This window comes from Mastomys coucha, unplaced genomic scaffold (assembly GCF_008632895.1).
Source record: "Mastomys coucha isolate ucsf_1 unplaced genomic scaffold, UCSF_Mcou_1 pScaffold9, whole genome shotgun sequence".
NCBI classification, from domain to species: Eukaryota; Metazoa; Chordata; class Mammalia; order Rodentia; family Muridae; genus Mastomys; species Mastomys coucha.
Genome location: NW_022196915.1, coordinates 21,237,887 through 21,261,041, shown reverse-complemented (window position 1 = coordinate 21,261,041; position 23,155 = coordinate 21,237,887). Strand labels below are relative to the sequence as shown.

General features: G+C 43.5%; 1 protein-coding gene across 4 annotated transcripts in view; it reads left to right on the top strand.

Moving 5' to 3' along the window:
* The window catches only part of Ldb3 (LIM domain binding 3), a 62,290-nt gene extending 39,353 nt beyond the window's left edge, over nt 1–22,937 (top strand). For all 4 annotated transcript variants that reach the window (XM_031361612.1, XM_031361610.1, XM_031361611.1 and 1 more), the window contains 5 exons: nt 5,061–5,529; nt 7,072–7,252; nt 7,690–7,810; nt 12,704–12,819; nt 20,618–22,937. In XM_031361612.1, coding sequence (XP_031217472.1) covers nt 5,061–5,529; nt 7,072–7,252; nt 7,690–7,810; nt 12,704–12,819; nt 20,618–20,707 — 977 coding nt within the window. In that variant the 3' untranslated portion in view covers nt 20,708–22,937. The remainder of the gene's footprint in view (nt 1–5,060; nt 5,530–7,071; nt 7,253–7,689; nt 7,811–12,703; nt 12,820–20,617) is intronic.
* The last annotated feature ends 218 nt before the right edge of the window (nt 22,938–23,155 follow it).

Below are 23,155 nucleotides of genomic sequence, written 5' to 3'. Positions count from 1 at the left end.
ACGACTTAGCCCGGGCTAAGTGACTCAGATCACCTTGTTGTTTAATTACACAGTCCCGAGGCCGCCGAGTGCGATAGGAGCCCTTTGAACGTGCCAATTAGAGATGAAATATCACCTTCTAATTTGAACCGGCTTAATTCCGTCACGTAGAAATAGCAACAGCCCGGGGCTCGGAGATGGGATATCAGGTCTCTTACGGCCTTCGGAGCGTGGAGGGGCGAAGCAGGCAGGAGCTGAGAGGAGAGGGCACCGTGATCCCCGCATCCCCTCCCCCTTCTCCTTCCCCTCCCCAGGGATCTTCCGGGGCGAACCGCTCCGAAGAGAAAGTCCTCCTCCTGTATGTAGCCCCAGCGGGCAGGAGGTAGGAACCTGGTCCAGGATTCCAGCCTTCCTCTCTGGGGCCTTGAGTTGGGGGTTGGAAAACGTAGGCGGTTCAGGAAAGCCTCGGAAGGGAGGAAGAGAACGTCCGCCCTACGGAGGGCGTGGTTGGAGAGGGAGGTGGCAAGGTGGGCGAGGGCGGGGTTTACTTGGAAGGGGCGTGCTGGAGCCTGTTTCTGCATTCGGAGTGGTTCAGAGGGATCTGGAGGTGCTTTTCAGGTAGGAAGCTTGCAAGCTGGCTGACCTCGAGTGGCCACTTAAGCTCTCCTAGTTGTGTGTAAAGTTGACTCGCAAGTACTCTGCTTTCTTGTATGCTATCACACAAACTCCTGTGCAACAGTATGAAAGTCAACAGCTCTTGGCTGCCACTGTTTCAAAGATCAGCCGAGAGGCAGACATTTTTACATTTTTAGAAAATAAAACGAAAGCAGGTGAAATTGATTTAAATACATTTTTATTTAGCTCAGCATATGAATTTTTTAGAGGTTTTTGTGTTCTCTCTTCAGGGTTTCTCAACTCTGTAGATCAGGTCTCTAGAACTGGGATTAAAGGTGTATACCACTGCACCCGACTTTTTTTTTTTAAATATTTTATATTATTGCATGTACATTGATGTTTTGCCTTTACGTGAGGGCGTCAGATCCCCTGGAATTGGAGTAACAGACAGTTGTGAGCTGCCATGCGGGTGTCGGGAATTGCCAGCAGTGATCTTAACCACTGAGCCATCTCTCTAGAGCCATCTTTCCGCTTCCCATGCCCCCTTTAATAATGTGTGTGTGTGTGTGTGTGTGTGTGTGTGTGTGTGTGTGTGTGTGTGTACTAGAGCCAGGTGCCTACACAGGCCAGAGGAAGGTGTGGAATCCCTTGAAGCTTAAGTTTAAGGCAATTATAAGCCATGAGACATGAGTTCCAATTCCAGTTTTCTACTAATACTGGGACGTCTTTCCAGACACAGCCCAGTATATTAAAAATGGTTCAGAGCTGGATATTATTCAGATTCGTGCTAGCTATTTGAGAAGCTGAGAAAAAAAGGTCACTTGAGGCTACCTGGGTAACATGCAGAAACCAGGCTCAACAAACAAACAAGAGACTGAAGAGGCAGACCAGTGGTTAAGAGCACTAGCTACTCTTCCACAGGACCCACAACCAACTGTTACTCCAGTCCTAAAGAATCCAACACTCTTTTGGCTTCCTTAGGTACTAGGCATGCAAGTGGTACACAGACATACATGCAGGCAAACATCTGCACACATTAAATTTAAAAATAAATAAATAGTTTTAACATACAATCAACATAAAATAATTATTACTAAGATACTTTATATTTTTTATTTTTTTATTTATATATTTTTTTATTTTTGGTTTTTCAAAGCAGGGTTTCTCTGTGTAGCCCTGGCTGTCCTGGAACTCACTCTGTAGACCAGGCTGGCCTTAAACTCAGAAATCCACCTGCCTCTGCCTCCCAAGTGCTGGGATTAAAGGGGTATGCCACAGTGCCTGGATTTTATATTCTTTTATTAAGTCTTCAGATTTTTAAACTTAATAGCACATCTCACTTTAGACTAACTGCATTTCCGGTACTTAGCACATAGGGCCATGGCTTGAACATCACACGGCTTTCATTCCTAATTCCTTTTAGAGCTAGGTGTGAAGGTACATGTCTGTAATCCAGCACTCAAGAGCTAGGTGTGAAGGCACATGTCTGTAATCCAGCACCCAAGAGGCTGAGACACCAAGATCTCTGAATTATTGAGGCCAGCCTGAATACATAGTGAGTTCCAGGTTAGCCTGGGCTATATGTCAAAAACAAACAGCGTGGCTGGGTATGATGGCCTTTAATCTCAGTACTTGAGAGACAAAGCTAAACAGATCTGAGTTCCAGAATAGCATGGTCGATCATCAGAGTGAGTTCCAGGACAGCCAGGGCTATACAGAGAAACCCTACTTCAAAAAAGTAAAATAAAATAAAATAAAAGACCAGCACAAAATCACATTTAGCAGAGGATTGTGGTTTATAAAACAAGAAGGAAACAAAGGATAGAAGAAATGAAATGAAAAGCAAAGAGAAAGGAAGACATAGCTTACTTATACAGAACCCTAAATCTTACAACAGAGGGATGAAGCTGCTTTGAAGTCCGGTGGGGTCACCTCTCCCCACTCTCCTCTAGCAGTACCCCTGAAGTCACCTTGTCCTTAGCATGCTGGGACCCTCTGGACAGTAGGAAGCCATGTAAGACTGTTGATGTGGGTGACAACACCTTGAGTTTAGGACTTACAACTTTACAAAATGCTTGTGCTGTGTCCCTCCTGTGGGTTTCCCACCACACCCAGTGAGGTAGGCAGAGAGTCATTCATTCTATCACCAGAAAATGGGTTCAATTCCAGGTAATGTTACTTCAGAGAATCACAGCTCCCTGTCCACTGACATCCAACAGGAAACCTGCTCAGGGCTTTCCCGTGACAGAAAGGCACAGAGAAACTTGCTTTCTGGAGTTTGGTCCCTGGAGATGAACTATCAAGTTCATTTCAACCTGGGAAACTGGATTCACTGTCCTGCCTCTCTCTCTCTCTCTCTCTCTCTCTCTCTCTCTCTCTCTCTCTCTCTCTCTCTCTCTCTCTCTCTCTCTCTCTCTCTCTCTCTTCCTCCCTCCCTCCCTCCTTCCATCCCTCCCCTCTCCCTCCCTCCCCCCTCATTCACATACATACTATAATGTACTAAATTAAGCACTCATCTGTCTTGGTCCCAATAATTTCCTAATTCTTATAATCCTAATACCATTTTTAGAGGAAGAGAGGTGAATGAATTACTCAAGCAAAGATATAGGGCTAGGAAGTTAGTTGTAGACTAGAGTGTGAAACCAGAGCACTTCTGAAGGAGGGGTGCTAGGGATGGAGCCCAGAGTCTCAAAAATGCTAGTACTCTAGCTGCTGTATACCCAAGCCTCAAACTTGGGTTTTTGATAAGTGTGCTTCTTTCCGGAGCACGAAGTCTCCTCTAAGTGTTACAACCAACTTCTTGATGAGGTTACACACCAGTGGAAATCAGATCTGTGTTCTTTATAGAGGCAGCTTGGAGTCTAGGGAGGTTTAGACTCTTGCTCTGCTGCATCCTCTGAGGACTGAGGCTCTCAAGTGTGAAAGGGGATAATGCAGAAGCTGACTCAGATGACCTGCTGTGCCTCACCCATACAGTAAGTGGGAGGAAGATTCCAGCTGGAGAATCTGCCTTTGGAAGCTAGTCTCACTCCCAGGATGGCTCTGGGGCAGGGCTGTGGAAGGCTTTACACCTTTATACTCTGTTATCATAGGCATAACCCTTACCGTCCTCTATCTAGCAAAGGGTGCCCTGCACTTCCCAGTTCTGAAGTTGCTGTTATCTGGGAATAAAAGGCACAGAGTTAGAGCAACCTAGGATGGCTCAGGGCATCAGACAGGAGGAGAAAGAGACCAAAAAGGGCCATGGTCTGAGTCCATTTGTGATCTAGAGAGATCTGCTTCAGTACAGTCCATTCCACCCAGGCCTGGCTTGGATGTGGGCAGGGAGGCTATCATGATATGCTTCCTAATGTGGAAGTTAGTGCTTGTCCCAGAAGAATAGACTGGGAACAGAGGTGACACTTCTAGACCCATCTTTGCTATAGGAAGAGAACTGGCTAAACCACATTCTCAGGATACACAGCTAGATCTATTGAGTTGTCTCTCTAGTGTGGGGGGGCGGGCAGAAAAATCCTGGGTTCTGAGAGCCCTGGTAGAGAGTGCTTTGTGTTAGTAACTACAGCGCCCCTTCTGTGTGATGAACTGTTTCTCTACTCTCAGTGAAGGCAAGAAGTGCAGTACATTCTTTTTCCTAATGGTAATTTCTGGGGTGTCATGTACACTCTCAGTATGCACCAAGGTGATGTAGGAGAACAAGAGGATCTGGCAGGGGCAGTCAGGGACCAAATGAGCAGCTATCCCTGGGCAGCATGGTGCTAGCTCCTCTGCCTAGGCTCACTGAGTGACTAAGATAGATGGGTACCTATCAAATCAAGACAGAATTTCCTCCCTGGACAAATCAAGTCAAGCTGTTTTTCGAGACAATGGTTGTAGCTAAACTTGAAACATGAACCTGAGCTTTGTGGACATCTGCCCTGTCTTGGAGATATACAGCAAACACTGATTTCGATGACTGGGAGTCAGATCCCTGGCTAGGGGACCACTGAAAGCATCCTCCAGTCCATGCTGAGTTGACCCGTTCTTACCCACTTCCTGTCCCAGACACTCCCTCCTCTTGATCCCCACCTTCTATAGGACCGGGGCAATCAAGGTCTCACAGAACCCCATCCTAAATAGCCTCACTATAGCTCCATTCCTTTCTGGGGCAAGCTCTCCCAGACCTCTGCTGTCACCATTGTTTATCTGGGCTTTTGCTGAGAATTAAAACCTGGTTCACCAGGAAGTTCAGGCAAGTGGGTCTGTAGCTTAGTGAGTAATAGTGCATTCGCTTAGCGTATTTGAGTCCCTGTGAATAGAGCTGACTCTGTTTACAACACATACATGCACATATAAACTAACACCTCTTCTTTAATAATTGGAATTATACTGTCTCAATATTATGTTCATCTTGTATAGTTCTCTGGCTGGGGTGAGAGATGAGGGAGAATGAATTTCTAACACATTCTTTGGGTGTTTTTGGCTTGCAGTGCCTGCATCATCCTACAGCCCATCTCCAGGAGCCAATTACAGTCCGACTCCTTATACCCCTTCGCCAGCTCCTGCTTATACCCCCTCTCCTGCTCCCACCTATACTCCCTCTCCTGCTCCCACCTATACCCCCTCACCTGCACCTACCTACTCACCTTCCCCTGCACCAGCTTATACCCCCTCACCTGCCCCAAACTATACCCCTACACCATCAGCTGCCTACAGCGGGGGCCCTTCAGAATCTGCAAGTCGTCCACCCTGGGTGACCGATGACAACTTCTCTCAGAAGTTTGCTCCTGGAAAGAGCACCACCACTGTCAGCAAGCAGACCCTGCCCCGGGGGGCTCCAGCCTACAACCCAACTGGCCCACAAGTGACTCCTCTTGCCAGAGGCACCTTCCAGAGAGCTGAGCGCTTCCCTGCTAGCAGCCGGACTCCTCTCTGTGGGCACTGTAACAATGTCATCAGGTACAGGCTTTGGTATATAGGAGGGATGGCAGATAGGAGGGCAGATATAGGCAAAAGACCAGCCACGAAGGACAACCTCTGGTCTCTCTGGCTCGCCTCTGTGAGCTTTAGCTTCCATACCTGTATGACACTCTCATCTCTGGGGACTGGGAAAGGTTTCATGGGGTAAGTGGTGAAGCTCCCAGCTTGGTGCCTGGTGCCAGGAGCTCCCCCTTGGGCTAAGGCTGGGTTCTGGGAATCTACAGCTGTATTGTCAGTAGGTTTATTGAGCACATTGCAAGCTGGATAACGATGCTGGTTTGACCCAGCTTTCCTTTAGAGTTTCTTCTGGATCTTTCCACAGACAGCGCCCTGTGTCTTAGGGCTCTGATAGACACTTCACTGAAATTCAAGCAAGTCATTTCACGTAGAAGTCAGGGTCTCAGTCAGTGCTCATTAAATCCAGTATGTCTGTATATGTGTGTGGTACATGCTTTCATATGTGAAAAACATACTCTTTAAAAATAAGCAGAAGTCAGGTGTGGTGATCCCAGTACTTGGGGTTCAGAAGCAGGGAAATCTCTGTAAGTTCAAAGCCAAGCTGTTCTAAAAGTAAGTTCCAGGCTAGCCCGGGCTAGACAGTGAGATCCTGTCTCAAAAACAAAAGCAAAATGAGCAGAGAACTAGAAAACACAGAGGAAAAATTAGAACATGAAGTTTTCTGATGGTGCCTGTGTTCTGAATCTGAAACTGAATCATGTCGTTTGTATCCTGTGTCTACTGCTTCCTGGCCCTATGACTTCCTGGCTCCTCAGCCTTGCTGTGATTTGGTTGTCTATTATGATACCTGATAATCACTTATTGATTATCAGGTATCATAATAGTTCCTCCTTCATGGCATTGTTATGAGGATTAAATATATTGACAAATGTAAAACTATTTGTTTGTTTGTTTGGTTTTGGTTTTTCGAGACAGGGTTTCTCTGTGTAGCCCTGGCTGCCCTGGAACTCACTCTGTAGACTAGGCTGTCGTCGAACTCAGAAATCCACCTGCCTCTGCCTCCCAAGTGCTGGGATAAAGGTGTGCGCCACCACTGCCCGGCAGTAAAACTCTTCTTGAGAAGTGTCTAGCACAGTGTGGTTTAGCTGAGGTTAGTTGCCATAGTCATTGCTCTTGTGATAAACTGAACTCTGTGATGTGTTTACTGGGTCCTCTGTAGCAGATGTTTGGATTGCTTCCAAGTTCTGTTTGTTGGATATCTCACTGTGTAGCCCTGGCTGTCTTGGAATTTACTATGTAGACCAGGCTGGCCTTGAACTCTTAGAGATCTGCTTGCCAAGCGCTGGCATACACCACCACACTTCATTTTCCAGTTCTGTTTATTTTAACCGACATGACAATACACACCTTTTGTATGGGGCTTTCTCAGAATTACATGCTATTTCATTAGAACAACCCTCAGAGTGGGTATTTCTAGGTAAACATATGGACACTGTTGGGGTTCTTAAAATATCTGGTCCTAATTTGGGGGGCTCATTTTAATGTTGTTTTCTGCCATGCCAGGGGCCCTTTTTTGGTGGCCATGGGCCGCTCTTGGCACCCCGAAGAGTTCAATTGTGCCTACTGCAAGACCTCCCTAGCAGATGTGTGCTTTGTGGAGGAGCAGAACAACGTTTACTGTGAGCGGTGTTATGAGCAGTTTTTTGCCCCGATCTGTGCCAAGTGTAACACCAAAATCATGGGGGTAAGTGAGCAGCAGCCCCCTCCTTTGACCTTTTCTTCAGTGGACTGACTTCCTCTCTCCTTCTAAGATTTTGGGGTCCTAGCAACAAGTTGCTAATCACAGCAAAAGCAACTCCATTTCCATCCTAGAATCCAATCAGTTTGCCACTAACTACCGAGCCAGGGAACTAATTAACTTGGGCAAGGAATGATATATGCACACAACACCAGCTTCAAATGGTGCCGAGGCTCTGCACCATTGCCTGCCCTCACGGTTCATCTGCCTTTGGGCCCGACTCTCCCTCCTCTCCTTCCTTGTCTCCCTCAGCACCTGCTTTGTGAGCCCTCCTGCCCTGTTCCCTAGGTTACTTGGGCAGCAGCCAGGCCTGGTACGGAAGCCAAGCCTAGCTCCCTTCCCCTGGGAAATTTTCTGTCCTGAACTCAGAATCTTTCCTCCAGGAAGTGATGCATGCTCTGAGACAGACATGGCACACCACTTGCTTCGTCTGCGCAGCCTGCAAGAAGCCCTTTGGGAACAGCCTCTTCCACATGGAGGATGGAGAGCCATACTGTGAGAAAGGTAGGTGTGGAATAGGTACACATAGGATGTAGTGTGACACCATGCTGGAAGACCCTGTGCCCATGTGCCATCTGGGTTGACAGGCAGGCATAGAAAACTTACTCCTGCCTGCATCCACTCACATCCTACTGTGAGGGAGAAGAGGGTCTTGTGGGTTTTGTTTCATATGCAGTACTGGGAATCAAACCCAGAGCCTCACACAAACTCCTGGCTCTCTTTTTAATGGCGGAATCCTGCCATTATACATTAGCTGAACTATTTCCCATTCTCATTTCGTTTCCACTTTTGGGGGAAAGAAGTCAGAGCTACAGTCTATTTCATGGTCATTCCCCGCTCCATCCCATGTTTCTAACATTTGAGTCACACGTTGGTTCCCAAACTGCTTGAGAAACCTTTCAAGTTATGTTGACCTGCGTCTATTCTGAAGAAGGCCACCTCTAGCGTTCATCCTAGATCCTATTTCCAGTCCCACCCTGAGACAGCCTTGTAACCTTGAATTTCTCCAGACTGTAAACACTTGCCTTATAGGCTGGCTGTGGGGATGGGAGCTGGGAGCAACCGAGCACCCCTTTTGCTCCGGCCTGTGGAGCTTGCTGTCTCCCTTCACAGCCCTCCAGTCTTCTCTGCACTTCAGAGTGTAATGTGTTATTGTAAAATGTGGGCAATTGTAAGTTTAGGGGATATTGACGTTCTGGCTGGCTGACTTCTAGTCCCACCCTCCTTCCTTCACAGCTGGTTTCTTTCAGGAAGGATTTTGAGGCAGGGCCCAATAAGGGAATACAGACTTGAAGGCTGAGACAGATGGAATCACAAGGGGAATGATAGGGGAGCTGCAGTGGGCGGAGCTGCAGTGGGCAGAGTTGTGCTTTGAGAACAGAAAGACAAACAGCAGACATTGAAGTCGGATAGAAAAAATCACTCCAGCTCCTCCATGGAAAGAAGCAAGCCAAAACCTTTGCTGCCTAACTGAATTTTAAAAGAAACTTCTTTGGCCTTTTACATAGGTGAACTCATTTTCCAACTCCAGAGTAAACTGAATTGCTTTAAACAGGTGTCACCCGTGCCTCACCATGCAGCCTCCATTGCTGCAAAGAAGGAATGATAGCACATCTCCTCTCCCCCTTATGATCAACAGTCAGTGCTATACCATTGATTCTGTACTTGGTTCTGACCTAGTCAACATGGTTTATACTGTAGTAAAGATGTATAACATGAAATTTACCACCTTGCATATTTTAAGTATATAGCTTTGAATGCGTAAGCACAATTATTGGTGACAGTCTCATTTTGTAGAATAAATGAGAAAAATGTCACTGTTTAAAAAAAATTAGTCATATCTGAGCTATCATTCTTTTTTGTTTTTGTCTTTGTGAGACAAAGTTTTTTGGTTTTGTTTTTATAACCCTGGCTAGCCTATGACCATCCTGACACTGAACTCAGAGATCCCTCTTGCCTCTGCTGGGATTAAAGGCATGTGCCATCACTGTTGGCCTATGCTATCAATTTTTAAAGCAGAGCCTCCAGATCACACAAAACCAAGTTTCAAATAGAAAATCAACCAGTAAGTAAGACTTCCCAAAGAAGATTCAGGCCGTCTTAAAAGCGAGTTTGTGAAGAACAAGGGGAGGAATTTCTAATTAATACAGCTAGTTGAAATATTTCTTTGTTTTCTGTTCACCATTTATCCACAAAACATATGTTGAATGTCTAGTCTATATCAATTTCTGTGAGATCTCTGCCCTCAAAAACCTTAAGCAGGGGACAGTAAAATGGCTCAGTGGGGAAAAGGGCTTGTCATTAAAGCTTGGCTGCCTAGTTCTGGCTCCTGGAAGCCACATGAAAAAGGAGAGAGCCAACCCCACAAAGTTGTCCTCTAGCCTGCACATGTACTCTTTGGCACAAATCAGATGCACCAATAATAGTAATAATAAAATTTAAAAAACCTTGAGCTGGAGTCATGGCTCAGTGGTTAAGAGGACTGGCTCCTCTCCCAGAGGTCCTGGGTTCAGTTCCAGACACCCACATGACAGCTCACAACTGTCTATGGGATCCAGTTGCCCTCTTTTTGTGTACAGATATACATGCAAGCAGAACATCAATATACATAAAATGAAGAAGTAATTTTATTTTATTTTTATTTATTTATTTTTTTTGGTTTTTTCAAGACAGGGTTTCTTCATATAGCCCTGGCAGAAATCCGCCTGCCTCTGCCTCCCAAGTGCTGGGATTAAAGGCGTGTGCCACCACCGCTCAGCAATTTTAAATGTTTTTATGTTCATTGGTGTTTACCTGCCTGTTGTCTGTATGAGGGTGTCAGAAGTCTTGGAACTGGAGTTACAGATATGTGTGAGCTAACATATGGGTGCTGAAAATTGAACTCAGGTGCTCTGGAAGAGCAACAGCTGAACTATCTCTCCAGCCACCCAAAATAATTTTTTTTTTAAAAAAAGAAATTTAAACCATCAACATGGCATGTACTAGCATGATCATTCAGGAATGATGGATGGACAGATGGATGGTAGGTAGGTCTTCTCCCTCCTTTAGCCATTTATGAAATGTTCTAAAATAAGAGTCAATGCTTTGTATTTATGCCAAATGGTTCATACATTTCTTAGTCTGGTCCATAGTGATAATTCCATGAGTTTGATGCTATAGTTATCTGCAGTATACAGATTAGAAGGTTGCAGCCCTGAGCAGCTGCCCCAGGTTTAAGGAATTCCTTAATAGAGCTGGTCTTCGAACTAGTTTTTTCTTTCTTCAGACTCCATGTTTATAAGCCTGATGGCACACTACCTCTCAGTATGTGGTCTAAGACAGTGACTAGACATACTGTCCACAGAGATGAACAGACCACAGGACAAGGCCAGGTATGGCAGAGCTGTGTAGAGACGAGTACATTTGGGGAACTGGGGAATACAGGGAGGAATCAAGTTTTCAAAGGAATCTGAACCTTTCTAGAAAACTTCTTCAGTAGTGTGGTAGAATTGTGCTACCACTCTGAGAAAGGAGCTCAAGACTGGAGGCCTCAAGTGTGGGATTCTGCCTTAGGTCCTTGAGCCTCGATTTCCTCATCCACAAAACGAGACAAAAATTAAAAAAATAAAATAACAGAAAATCGGTCTCTGAGAAACACTGTGAAAACAGACTGATTCATTTATGGCTACATTTACTTTTACTGATACATTTGTTTACCACAGATGTGGTAATTCAGTGATTGATTGGTTTACACCTGTGTTGAGCATCATCTTGGAAAACAAAGCAAAGCATGGTTCTTAACGTTAAGATTCTTATAAGGACGTCGCCCACCTTGGTCCTTCTTGTTCCAGTGTAACCACATGTCTGGAGCAGGGTGATTTATCATGAACAGAAGTGTATATGGCTCATGCTTCTGAAGGCTGGGAAATCCAAGGCCAAGAGGCTACATCTGTTAAAGGTCATCTTACATCATGCCATGTAGAAGGTGGAGGGGCAAAAGAGAGAGAAAAAAATGGGTTACAGGAGACCAGGCTCATTTGTATAAGAACCCCACTTCTCCTGAACCTATTCTCCCAATAATGACATTAATTTATTCAAAAAACCTAAATGCCCTCCATTAGGCTCCACCTCCCAAACATTATTTCGGCAAGGAGGAGGCTTCTACCATGTGAACTCTGGGGGCCCGTTCACATCACAGCACCATCTCTGTGAAAGTAATCAGTAAACTTGGAAGCATTATAAATAGTATTTTGTAGTATTATCTCCCTTGTTAGGGGGAGGAGAAGGGACATATCCCTGTAGAGTAGCTCAAATATTGTTTACAGTAGTAAAATGTTGTTGCCAACATGAATGCCCAATGACAGGAGAAAGGTCAAGCAAACACCATTCTAAAATTATGAAAAAGTCTTAAAGATGGGCTATAGATATGGCTCAGTGGTTAAGAACACGTACAGTTCTTACAGAGAACCCAAGTTCACTTCCCAGCACCCATGTCAGACATCTCATAATTGTCCGAACTCCAGTTCTAGGGGCCCTAACCTTATGGTCTCCATGGGTACTTGCACTTATGTGCATATAATACCCCTACACACTCATATACATAATTATCAATAAAAATTTTGAGAAGAGTCTGAGCCTAGAGAGAGATAGCTTAGCCATTAAGAGCACATATTGCCTGATTGGTGGTGGCAGGTGACTGTGGCGCATGCCTTTAATCTTAGCATTTGGGAGGCAGAGGCAGGAGGATCTCTGAGTTCCAGGACAGCCGGGGCTATACAGAGAAATGCTGTCTCTAAAGTAAATAAACAAACAAACAACAACAAAAAGAGTGCATGTTCTTCAGAGCTCCCAAGTTCTGTTCTCATCACCCACATATCAAGCTTTAGCAGCCTATAGCCCCAGCTCCAGGGGATCCATCAGCATTTTCTGACCTCTGTAGCTACCTGGCCACACACACACACACACACACACACACACACACACACACACCTAAAAATAAAATAAAATTTAAAACAGAAAGAAAAAAGAAAGCTTTAAAAATCCTCATTCTTCCAAAATAAGCCTAGTGATTGAGCAGTAAGGAATTTTTTTTTTAAGTTCCCAGTCAAGTATTGACCTCTTTTGAGCTATCAGAAGAGGCAGACCTAAAAGAAACAATTACCTTCAAGAAAGTTTATGACAATTCCAGAAAGAATTTACAGATCAAACTAGCACAAGATGTAAATGAGTCCAAGTCTGAGTCAACACACCATTGGTACAAATTATCAAAAGAGCGAAAAGTGCAGCCAGTCATGTGAATGTGTATTCGTTTGTGAGATGACCAGGCCACCGTGCCCAGCCTACTGATATGGGGTGTCCTGGTCTTGGGTCTATGTGGCTGACTGTTCTTTGCCTGCCTCATGCTGACTTTTATTTCAGACTACATCAACCTGTTCAGCACCAAGTGCCATGGGTGTGATTTCCCTGTGGAAGCTGGTGACAAGTTTATCGAGGCCCTGGGGCACACCTGGCATGACACCTGCTTCATTTGTGCGGTATGTTTCTCTCCTGGATTCCAACCATGTGAGCAGGGGATAGAAGGGATAAAGTGCAGCCTAGCTGGCATCCCCTTGCAACTGTGGCATTCTGGTGCCGTAATGGTTCCTAATGTTTGCAAATGCCATGTCTTAATACATTACAGGTAAAGAAAGCTGATTTACTGATGACCATGTAGAGACGAAAAGCAGCAGAGTACTGTAAGATTTGGAGAACCAGCATATTGTCATACTAGCAATGTCGAGGGCAGCAAATGGTGCCTTAGAAAAGCAGATGGCTTCCCAAGGTTATAGGCTGCCTTGCTTATGAAATGGCGAGAAGACTGTCCTGTGAACCCAGTGCTCGGCTTATTGACTAGGTCTATGAAAGGCTGAGATAAGGTTTCTCTTATCCCTCTAGAAAGCAGGACTGAGTATCACTTTCCTTTCCTAAGTGGTTCTGTTCTTTATGTACGGCAGCCAGCAGATAAGCCTGAGATTAACTATTAACTGTGTGCAGTTAGCTGAAGCAGCAGGGTATCTTTCTAGGAGACTGACCTTCTTTTTAGAGGGCTTTCAGCTGAGGTGAGACTGAAACTGCTTGCCACTATTTAGACTTGAGTTGGAAACAGGACAGGCTCATCCCTAATAAACCCCTGTAACGTCAGGCTAGCTGGCTTAAGTTTATTTAGGAAAATGAATGGGCTATTAGTGTTTTAAGAAGCAGAGTTATTCAAGGTGAATTTGGGGTATATATGACATATCTGTGCTGTTTAGGGGAGGTAGCACAGTTGGTAGACATGCATGAAGCCCTGGCTCAATCTCAAGCATCATATAAACCAACTGTGGTAGCATACACATATAATCATTGGGAGATGGAGGCTGGAGAATTGGAAGTTCAAGGTTATCCTCAGTGAACTCAAGGCTGGCTTTGGATATAGGGATCCCTGTAGGTAGATAGATAGATGGATGGATGGATGGATAGATAGATAGATAGATAGATGGCTTTGAATATGGGAATCCCTGTAGATAAGATAGATAGATAGATAGATAGATAGATAGATAGATAGATAGATAGATAGATAGATATAGGAATCCCTGTAGATAGATAGATAGATAGATAGATAGATAGATAGATAGATAGATAGATATAGGAATCCCTGTAGATAGATAGATAGATAGATAGATAGATAGATAGATAGATAGATAGATAGAGGAATCCCTGTAGATAGATAGATAGATTAGATAGATAGATAGATAGATAGATAGATAGATAGATAGATAGATAGAGGAATCCCTGTAGATAGATAGATAGATTAGATAGATAGATAGATAGATAGATAGATAGATAGATAGATAGATAGATAGATATCTGTGCTGGTTATGCCCAGATAATGTTAGGGACTTAGGATGGAGGATATTCCTAGTCATCAAGTTTATTGCCATATGTTTTGAGTTCTACACAACTCTTTCCCCCATTATTTGCAGGGTGCCTTATGTTCGCTGTGTATTAATTTCCTAGGGTATTATAATAATAGGCATAGTATTATAATAATATCAGACTTCTCACAGTTCAGCAAGACAGAAATAAAAAAATCAAAAGGCGTATAGACAGCCACACTCTCCATTCCTTAGCTAATTACAGTGTTCCAGTCTTTGCTTCCACTGTTACATTAACTGTCTTGTGTGTACATGCGTGCGTGTGTGCGTGCGTGCGTGCATGTGTGTGTGTGTTATGCATATGGTCAGGGTCTCTAGCTAAGTCTGTATGACTTTGAACTTTTTTTGTTTTGTTTTTACAGGGTCTCACTATGTAGCTCTGGTTGTCCTGGAACTCATTATGTAGACCAGACTGACCTCAAACTTATAGAGATCCACCTGCCTCTGCCTCCGAAGCTCTTGTATCAAAGGTGTGCACCATTATGCCCAGTGACCTTGAACCTTCTGATCTTCCTGCCTCTACCTCCCAAGTCATATTTGTATTTTCATATGGTTTCTCCTCTCTATATGTATCTGCCTCTGTAGCCATCTCCTCTCTTACAAGCCATATTGGAGCAAAGGCTACCTCCCTCCTCCCTCCTGTATAATTTCATTCCCCCTCCTCTAAACAGGGTTTGTCTGTGTAGCCCTGGCTGACCTGGAACTCCCTTTGTAGACCAGGCTGGCCTCGAACTCAGAGATCTGACTGCCTCTGCCTCCTGAGCACTGAGATTAAAGCCAGGTACCACCATGCCCAGCTGAGTATGGCCTCATTTAACTGACATTTTAATTACATCTGCAAAGGCTTTGCTTTCATATGGACTCCTTGCTAAGCCTAATGCACTGGGTAGGCTGGAGGTTAAGACTTCAGGACGTAAATCTGCTTGTTTGGCATGACTTTGCTGCATTGTCTAGGCTGGCCTTTAATTCCTGAGTTCCTGGGATCCTTCTACCACAGCCTCCCAGGCAGCTTGAACTGTAGGCATGTACCACTGTGCCTAGTCTCAGTATATGAATATTTTGTTTTGTTTTTGTTTTTGTTTTTCAAGACAAGGTTTCTCTGTGTATCCCTGGATGTCTAAGAACTAACTCATTCTGTAGACCAGGCTGGCCTTGAATTCAGAAATCTGCCTGCCTCTACCTTCCAAGTGTTGGGATTGTGGTTCAAATCCTTACCACTTTTAACATTCTTTGAACAAATTCTTTAGTTGCTTTTAAAACGTCTTTAAATATAACAGGACTTCTCAAAAAAAAATTTGACAGTGTGTAACTAGCTGCCTTTAGGATGGCCTCCTGCATAGCTGGGGCTCAGCCAGTCAGAGCATAGAGCTTTGGCTCTTAATTTCAAGCCTCAGCTTGCTTGACACTGATTACAAGTCTGGAGGCCCAGTGTCTAGAAGGATCCAACAGACCTGGAGAAGGTCCAGGAAGAGGCATAGAGGCTGAAGAGAGGAAGGTGTACTACTTGGAGAGGGAGCCATGGCAAAGGTCATCGAGGGACCTCTCCCTTGAGTCTGCTGTGTTGGATTCACAGAAGTTCAAGAACAGAAGCAGGAGGAAATAAGGCTTGGGGCAGAACAAAGTTCCAGAGAGTTAAGACAAGCGAGAGAACCATAGCAATGCTGAGCTGATTTGCCAAGAGAAACGGGGCAGATCTTGTCCCTTGGGAAGTGACATGGTGATTGTTGGATCTTCCTCTTAAGCCAGCCTCATGAGGTTCTCACTGCTCTATGGAGACACTGAAGTAGAACATGAATTCTACTAGAACTAGAGTTTGGGAAATCTTTAGGTGGAAAACTTTGGGCCTACCTCTGCTTTCTCTCCCTTCCTTTCTTAGGATAAGGATTGACCCAGCGCTCTGTATGTGTTAGACAAGTGATCTGCCATTTACTAAATCCATAAATCATAGTTTCCTCCTCCTCTCTCTCTTCCCTATCTTCATCCTCTTCCTCCTCGTCCTCGTCTTCGTCCTCCTCCTCCTCCTCCTCAGGTTTCTTCTTTCTATCATTTTACATTTCCAAATCCCTTCCTTATTTGTTAGTCCAGGCTAGCCTCTTGAGTTCTGGGAATGCTAGCATGCACCACCAAGCCTGACTCTAAATTATTTTGTTTTTGTCTGCAAAAAGGTCTCACTATATAGCTTTCCCTGGAGTTGAAGTAATCTTCCTGCCTCAGCCTCCCAAGTGATGAGATTGCAAGTTTGTGTAGCTTCCAGGTCATTTTTAATGAGTATATATTTTCATATGATTGTTTGTAACATGAATGTATAATAATAATAATAATAATAATAATAATAATGATAATAATTTAGAGAAAAAACAACGAAAAAATCAAACAGCCAATTAAACCAAACAATAAGAAAGATTCAAGCTAGCTTTCTTATGGCTGTACTGTTTCTTCTTCAGTTAAATCACAGGATATAGCACATTCTTAATTATAGCACAAAAATCTCATGTAGCTCTTGAACTCAGTATTTAACCAAGGATCACATGGGGACTTATAATGGCCCATGGAAGTCAATAAACTGAAGAAAACTGAAAAACTACTGAACCTATATATAATCCTCCAGCCCCTATCTCCTGAGAAAGGGCTGGAACTATAGGTGTGCGCTACCCAACCTCCTGGTTATTCACACACACACACACACACACACACACACACACACACACACACACACATTATATGTATAAGTATAATTCTTACTATTTTAAATTATTGTGGGGTGGTGTGTGTGTGTGTGTGTGTCTGTGTGTGTGTGTATGTGTGTGTATGTACGCGCGCGCGTGTGAATATGAGTGTCTGCAGAGGCAAAAGAAGATGTCAGAGTTCCTTGAGCTGCAGTTATAGGTGGTTATGAGCTGCCTGAAATGGGTGCTAGAGAACTTTGGTTCTCTGCAAGACAAGGAATGCTCTTAATTAATGAGCTGTCTCGCCCACATTTCTTTCTTTTTTAAACTTTATTATTGTTAAGGTATATTTTTTTTTAAGAATTAAACTTTATTAGTATTGTGTTAAGAAGTATATGTGTATGAATGATATATGTCAGTGAGTGTAATATATCTGTATGAACGATATGTGTCAGTTGAGTGTAGTATATGTGTATGAATGAGATGTGTTAGTGAGTGTAGTATATGTGTATGAATGACATGTGTTGGTGAGTGTAGTTTATGTGTATGAATGACATGTGTTGGTGAGTGTAGTTTATGTGTATGAATGATATGTGTTGGTGAGTGTAGTTTATGTGTATGAATGACATGTGTCAGTGAGTGTAGGACATCTAGGGTGTAGCATGTGTATGGAAGTCAGAGGAAAACTTTCTGGACTCAGTCTCTCTTTCTACCTTTACATGGGTTACAGGGATTGGACTCGGGTGACCAGGCTTGTACAGCAAGTACAAGCTGAGCATCTCACCAGCCCTCCTAGACATTCCTTAGAGGAATTCAGCTTGCCAAATATTCCTGGAATTTGGGGAGTAAGAGTTATCCCAAAGCAAGTTTCCATTCACTGTTATGGAGTCTAGAATGTTGACAGAAAAATGAGCTAACAGTTATGAGCAGTTTGGGAATGCAACAAGCCATCAATCTATCAAATCCAAAGTGAGAAAGAAAGAGAGAAAGAGAGAAAGAGAGGAGAGAGAGAGAAAGAGAGAGAGAGAGAGAGAAAGAGAGAGAGAGAGAGAGAGAGAGAGAGAGAGAGAGAGAGAGAGAGAGAGAGAGAGAGATGGGTCTTCAGGAGACAAACTACCTCCAAATCATAACACCTGGTTCATTCAACATTGCTATATCTACCTGGGATGTTTCAGTATATTAGCTTCCATGAACCACTAGACACCCCATGTAATCCAAGTATAACTTCCCCAACTAGGCCATTATGAAGCCCCATTCCAACCTTTGTTTGAATGAGCCTCAAGCTCAACTCAGAGCGAAATTTTTTCTACCCAGAAAATTTTGAGGATTCATCTTAGTTACTTTTCTGTTGCTGTGATAAAATACTTGGATAAAGCAACTTAATAGAGAAAAGGTTTTATTTTAGGTCATGGTATAGTCCATCATGGATGGAAGTCAAGGCAGTAGGTGGTGGGAGCAGCTGGTTACAGTCAGAAGGGAGTGATGAATGCATCTTCTCTAAGATACCATCCATGCCTCAGAAATGTTTTCACTCACAGTTAAGATGGGTCTTTCCATATCAGTTAATGCAATCAAGACAGCCCCTCACAGGTGATTCTAGATTGTCACATTGACCACATGCTTACTCTGAGGTCAATGTCTAGATGTAGCCTCCAATTCTGCTCCCCAATAGGGATGGCTCAATGGAATGGAGCCCATCCCAGCCAGAGTGACTTCCAAGGCAACTCTTACATGTTAGTATTTTGCCCATGTGGGGTCTAGTTCACATACTGGAAACTCAACACCTCAGACATTTCAGAGGGTTACCTTTGTGCAAAGCCAAGAGCAGAACTATTTCAAATAAATACAGCCTCCTTTGCTGAGGTGTTCAGGAACAAGAAGCACAGAAGTGGGTTCTTACAGCCCCAGACACAATTCCCAGCTCTACAGTTTACTCCGTCTGTGAGTTAGGCAAAAACATCTGGGCTCTCTGAGTCCCAGTTTTTGAATTATGAAATGAAGAAAAGGCAGATAGATCTACCCCCATGAAGTTTTTGTGAGACTCAAATGAGCCTCAGTGACCTCAGCAAGGATTAATTAGGTCCCTTCTTTCCAGACCGTCTTCAGCTTCAGATCATGTTCTGTATCTTTATCATGGAGACATATAACTTTATATACATGTATACATGTCTGTCTATGTATGTGTGTGTGTGTTTCCTGAATGCACTTTTCCATGTTTGACTGGTCTTTTTTCCCCTATGACAGCATCTCATTGAAATTTATATCACAAAAATGTATATGATTATCTTCCTTCTGAAAGAAGGAAGATAGAATTCTTTTTTTCTGAAAGAAATTTTATCAATATGTCCCTAGTAGTACATATTCACTCCCTGTGAATACATTTGACTTATTTTTGATTGGTTAATTTTTTTTTCTTTACTTTTTTAGCTACCCTCATGGGATGTTAAGGGTGACAAGATATCGAGGGTTTGTCTTATTTAGTTCGTTATGTTAATAGGGATGGTATCTCTGAGAGATCTTTTCTCCTTCCTCTTAATTATTTAGTGAGTGCAATCTTTGATGCTTTCTTAGTTTACTAATAGTATTTCCTTAAATGCTAATTCGTTTTGTGGCCTTGACTTGTTAACTAGTACTGGTTCCATATATATTTTAGATAGTGCTGCAACCTTGCATGACTTAGGGATTGACCTAACTAGGGAAACAAGGAATGAGGAAACAACAGGTACATACATGTACAGAAAAGCTGGGACTGGGTGTGCCATGCTCTCTGATGGAGAGGCACCAGCAGCAGTGTGGAAACTGAGTTTATTTTATACATCTGAACTGAAGAGGCCAGGTTATTATATACAGCTTAACAAGGAGGCAGGTTTAGCTAATATCTATAGGGGAGCAGTCTCAGGCTGTACATATCCAGAAGGAAGCCATGGTCCACATTTCCCACACATGGTCAGTGTCTTAGGGTTTCTATTGTTGTGAAGAGACACCATGACCATAGCAACTCTTATAAAGGAAAACATTTAATTGGGGTTGGCTTACAGGTTCAGCAACACAGTTCCTCCAACAAGGCCACACCTCCCAATCGTGCCACTTCTTACAGGCCTACTAAGGCCATTTTCATTCAAATAACCATAATCTGCACACAGACGATGGATGCATTACCTTTTTCCTGAGCCTGATCAGGAGACATCTTTGCTATTCCTATGGGTCTGAGTCATTGGGGTCCTTTCCCTGCCTGTGCCTGTGTCAACGATACACATTCAATTAGGACATATATCATAGCATAGCCTGAATGGGACATCTTTATTACATATATTGTCTGTTCCACTAGATTTAATTCATTTGAGTTTCAGTCCATGCTTTTTGAAAGTCTTTTATTTTGGTACTTATTTATATGTCTCTAGACAGATTCTCAGTAGCTGGGATGCCCTTGAACTTTTGACCCCACTCCCAACCGCCTCACTAGCGTTAGGATTAGAGGCATGCCCATCCAGCTTGGTTTCTGTGACTCTGGGAATCAAAGCCAGGACTTTATGCATGATGACCATGCAACTGGCTATATCCTCAGCCTGGATGTCTTCATGTTAGATGGTTCAGCCTACGTATTTGGTTCAGTCATTAGGCTTTGTAGCAAAGGAGATAAAAACCAGGCTGCTTCTTCTCCTGGCTAGGTGCCACAGTGCGTTTTACTAAAAGGATTCTGTTTTCCCTCCCAGGTCTGCCATGTGAATCTGGAGGGTCAGCCATTCTACTCTAAGAAAGACAAACCATTGTGCAAGAAGCATGCACATGCCATCAACGTGTAGGAGCCCAGAGTGGCTGGTTCGGGCCAAGCCCAGGTTGCTCCTGCTACTGATGATGAAGGAGTCAAAGAAGCTGATGTTTCTTCTGGGGGGAAAGGGGGACAGGAGGAAATGATTGAGCCCTTTTGAAGTCTAACTTTTGTCTTTTCTTGTACACACTGTTTGTGTATTATTGTAGTTCAGACTAGAAGTCAAAAGAAGATTCTAAACCCAGCTAGTAATTAATCCACGGCTGGAATCAGACTTCAGATATTTGGGAAATGACTCCAACAGTGAAAAACAAAACAAAACAAAACAAAAAAACAATGTTCAAAAATCATAGACTCCCTGGCCATGTCTGTCACCAGTGTGGGGACAGAGTTCTGGGCAGTTATGGAGAATCCAAAGCATGCAGCAGAGTTCTAAAGAGATCCTTGGCAAGCCCAATGATATGCCAAACAGTATTTGCTGTGCGGATATTTTTAGAGCCAGCACTGAGAGCTCCTTAGCTAAGACCCATTGGGCTTTCCTCACCAAAAAAGGAAGAGTTGCTCCATTAGCATCACAGAGCTACCTCTGTGCAGCAGACTTCAGAGAGTGACAGGAACTTGAAACAACTCTGAAGCAATGGTGGCCACCACTAGGCAAGTGAAAAGGCTCCAGAGAAGTCTTTGGCTCATGCCGCAGACAGCTGAGAAAAGATGAACTTTATCCGCACCTCCCCCTCTTTCAGTCTGAAACATCTGAAGTCCCTGGAAGGCTTTGCTCCTTTTCGAATTGTTAAGGGAAGGTGAAATCGGGTTTCTCCAGTTTTGCTTTACAGTGTATCAGAAGAGGTTTGAAAAAGACTGTGGGTCAGGTTTCGCCTTTGTTTTGCTTGAAGAGGGTCCTAAGCATGAATATTCTGTGCATGTATTTCACCCCCTACCCACAACAGCTCACGAATAACATCTTCCTCAGTCCAGCCCTCAAATAGGCTCAGTGGGAAAAAGAGGCAGCGTCAAACAGGGGATGGTAGAACAGGCTCCCGGAAGCACCTGCACATTTGCTCATGGGGAGAGGACATTCTGCTAACCTCAGGAAGAATGCATGGGCTGCAGGACCTCCCACCTCCAGGGCTACACGGGCCTATTAAGCTGTTCCTTTAAGTGCAGCCAAGCAAGTATATAGTCATGCTGACTGTTGCAAGGAGGAAAAGTTGCATTTGCCATTTGGGCCAATATTTTGAAAATAGTTGAATGGATTTAGACTATTTATTGAAATAGACCTGGCCTTCCGACTCTTTTCCAATACTACATATACATGGAGTTCGGTAAGCTTGTTAGAGCTATTTAGAAGTAAAGAAAGTGGCTTCCTTTCTGGGTTTTGAGATGGTACAGTAGCCTTCCTTTCTAGGAAGGGCTGTGAGGATGGATGTTCATTGAAAATGGCATTGAAAAAGGTTGTGTGTGTGTGTGTGTGTTGTGTGTGCGTGTTTCTCACTGGAGCACAGTATGTAGGCACTCTAACAACCCACTGCCCCTCTCTCCTCCATCCTGTTTTGGATTTTTTGCTTTGCACGTTTGAAATATTTTATAGGAATGCACTCAAACTCGTCTTCTTTTAAGAACTAAGGCTCCCAAGAGACTGCATCGTACTTAAGGGTCTCTCCTCCCTGGAAGACTCTGAAGTCCATAGTTAGTTTGGAATCACTAATCACATCTAGGCAGCACCAGGGAAGGTCAGAACTATGCTCATGCTCCTACCAAACAGCTCTTCTTTACTTTTTATGCAACGCTCCAGGCTGAGTGTATTCTGCTGGGACAGCCTGGAGGTTTGTCCAGACATGCAGAACAGTACCTTGTATAATCTGTTATTTTTGGAAAGTTCAAATATTCAGGGATAAGGAGCTTGCTGACTAAACAGAAGGCTTCTAGGCAGTCTATTAAATGATTAGGAACTCATCTTGAGGAAGGGAAATAAAAATCCTTACCTTTACATTTTCAAAATGTCATTTTAAAGGTTTTATACATGAACCCAGACACTGCTCCTGTGTAATCATTATTGTTTTCTGTAGGATCCTTAAGAAGAAAATTAAAATATCCCAAAGGAAAGCATCAGATTATCCTATATTAAATAGTTTTTTAAAAATATTTAATAGTTCATATCTATTTTTAAATGACTCTTACTTTTTAAATACAAAACATTTTAGAGGCTGGGTGTAATCTAGTGGTACAGAATTTTCCTAGAATTTAGGATTCTTTAGCTTTGGTCCCCAGCACTGCCAAAAACCAATATGAAAGTAGCAGAGAAGGAGCTAGTTTCAAGAATGGTCCACAAGGTGAGCATGCGTAGTATTAAGATTAAGGTTAACATCTTTTTTTTTTTTTTTGCTTTTTTGTTTTTCGAGACAGGATTTCTCTGTATAGCCCAGGCTGTCCTGGAACTCACTCTGTAGACCAGGCTGGCATCAAACTCAGAAACCCACCTGCC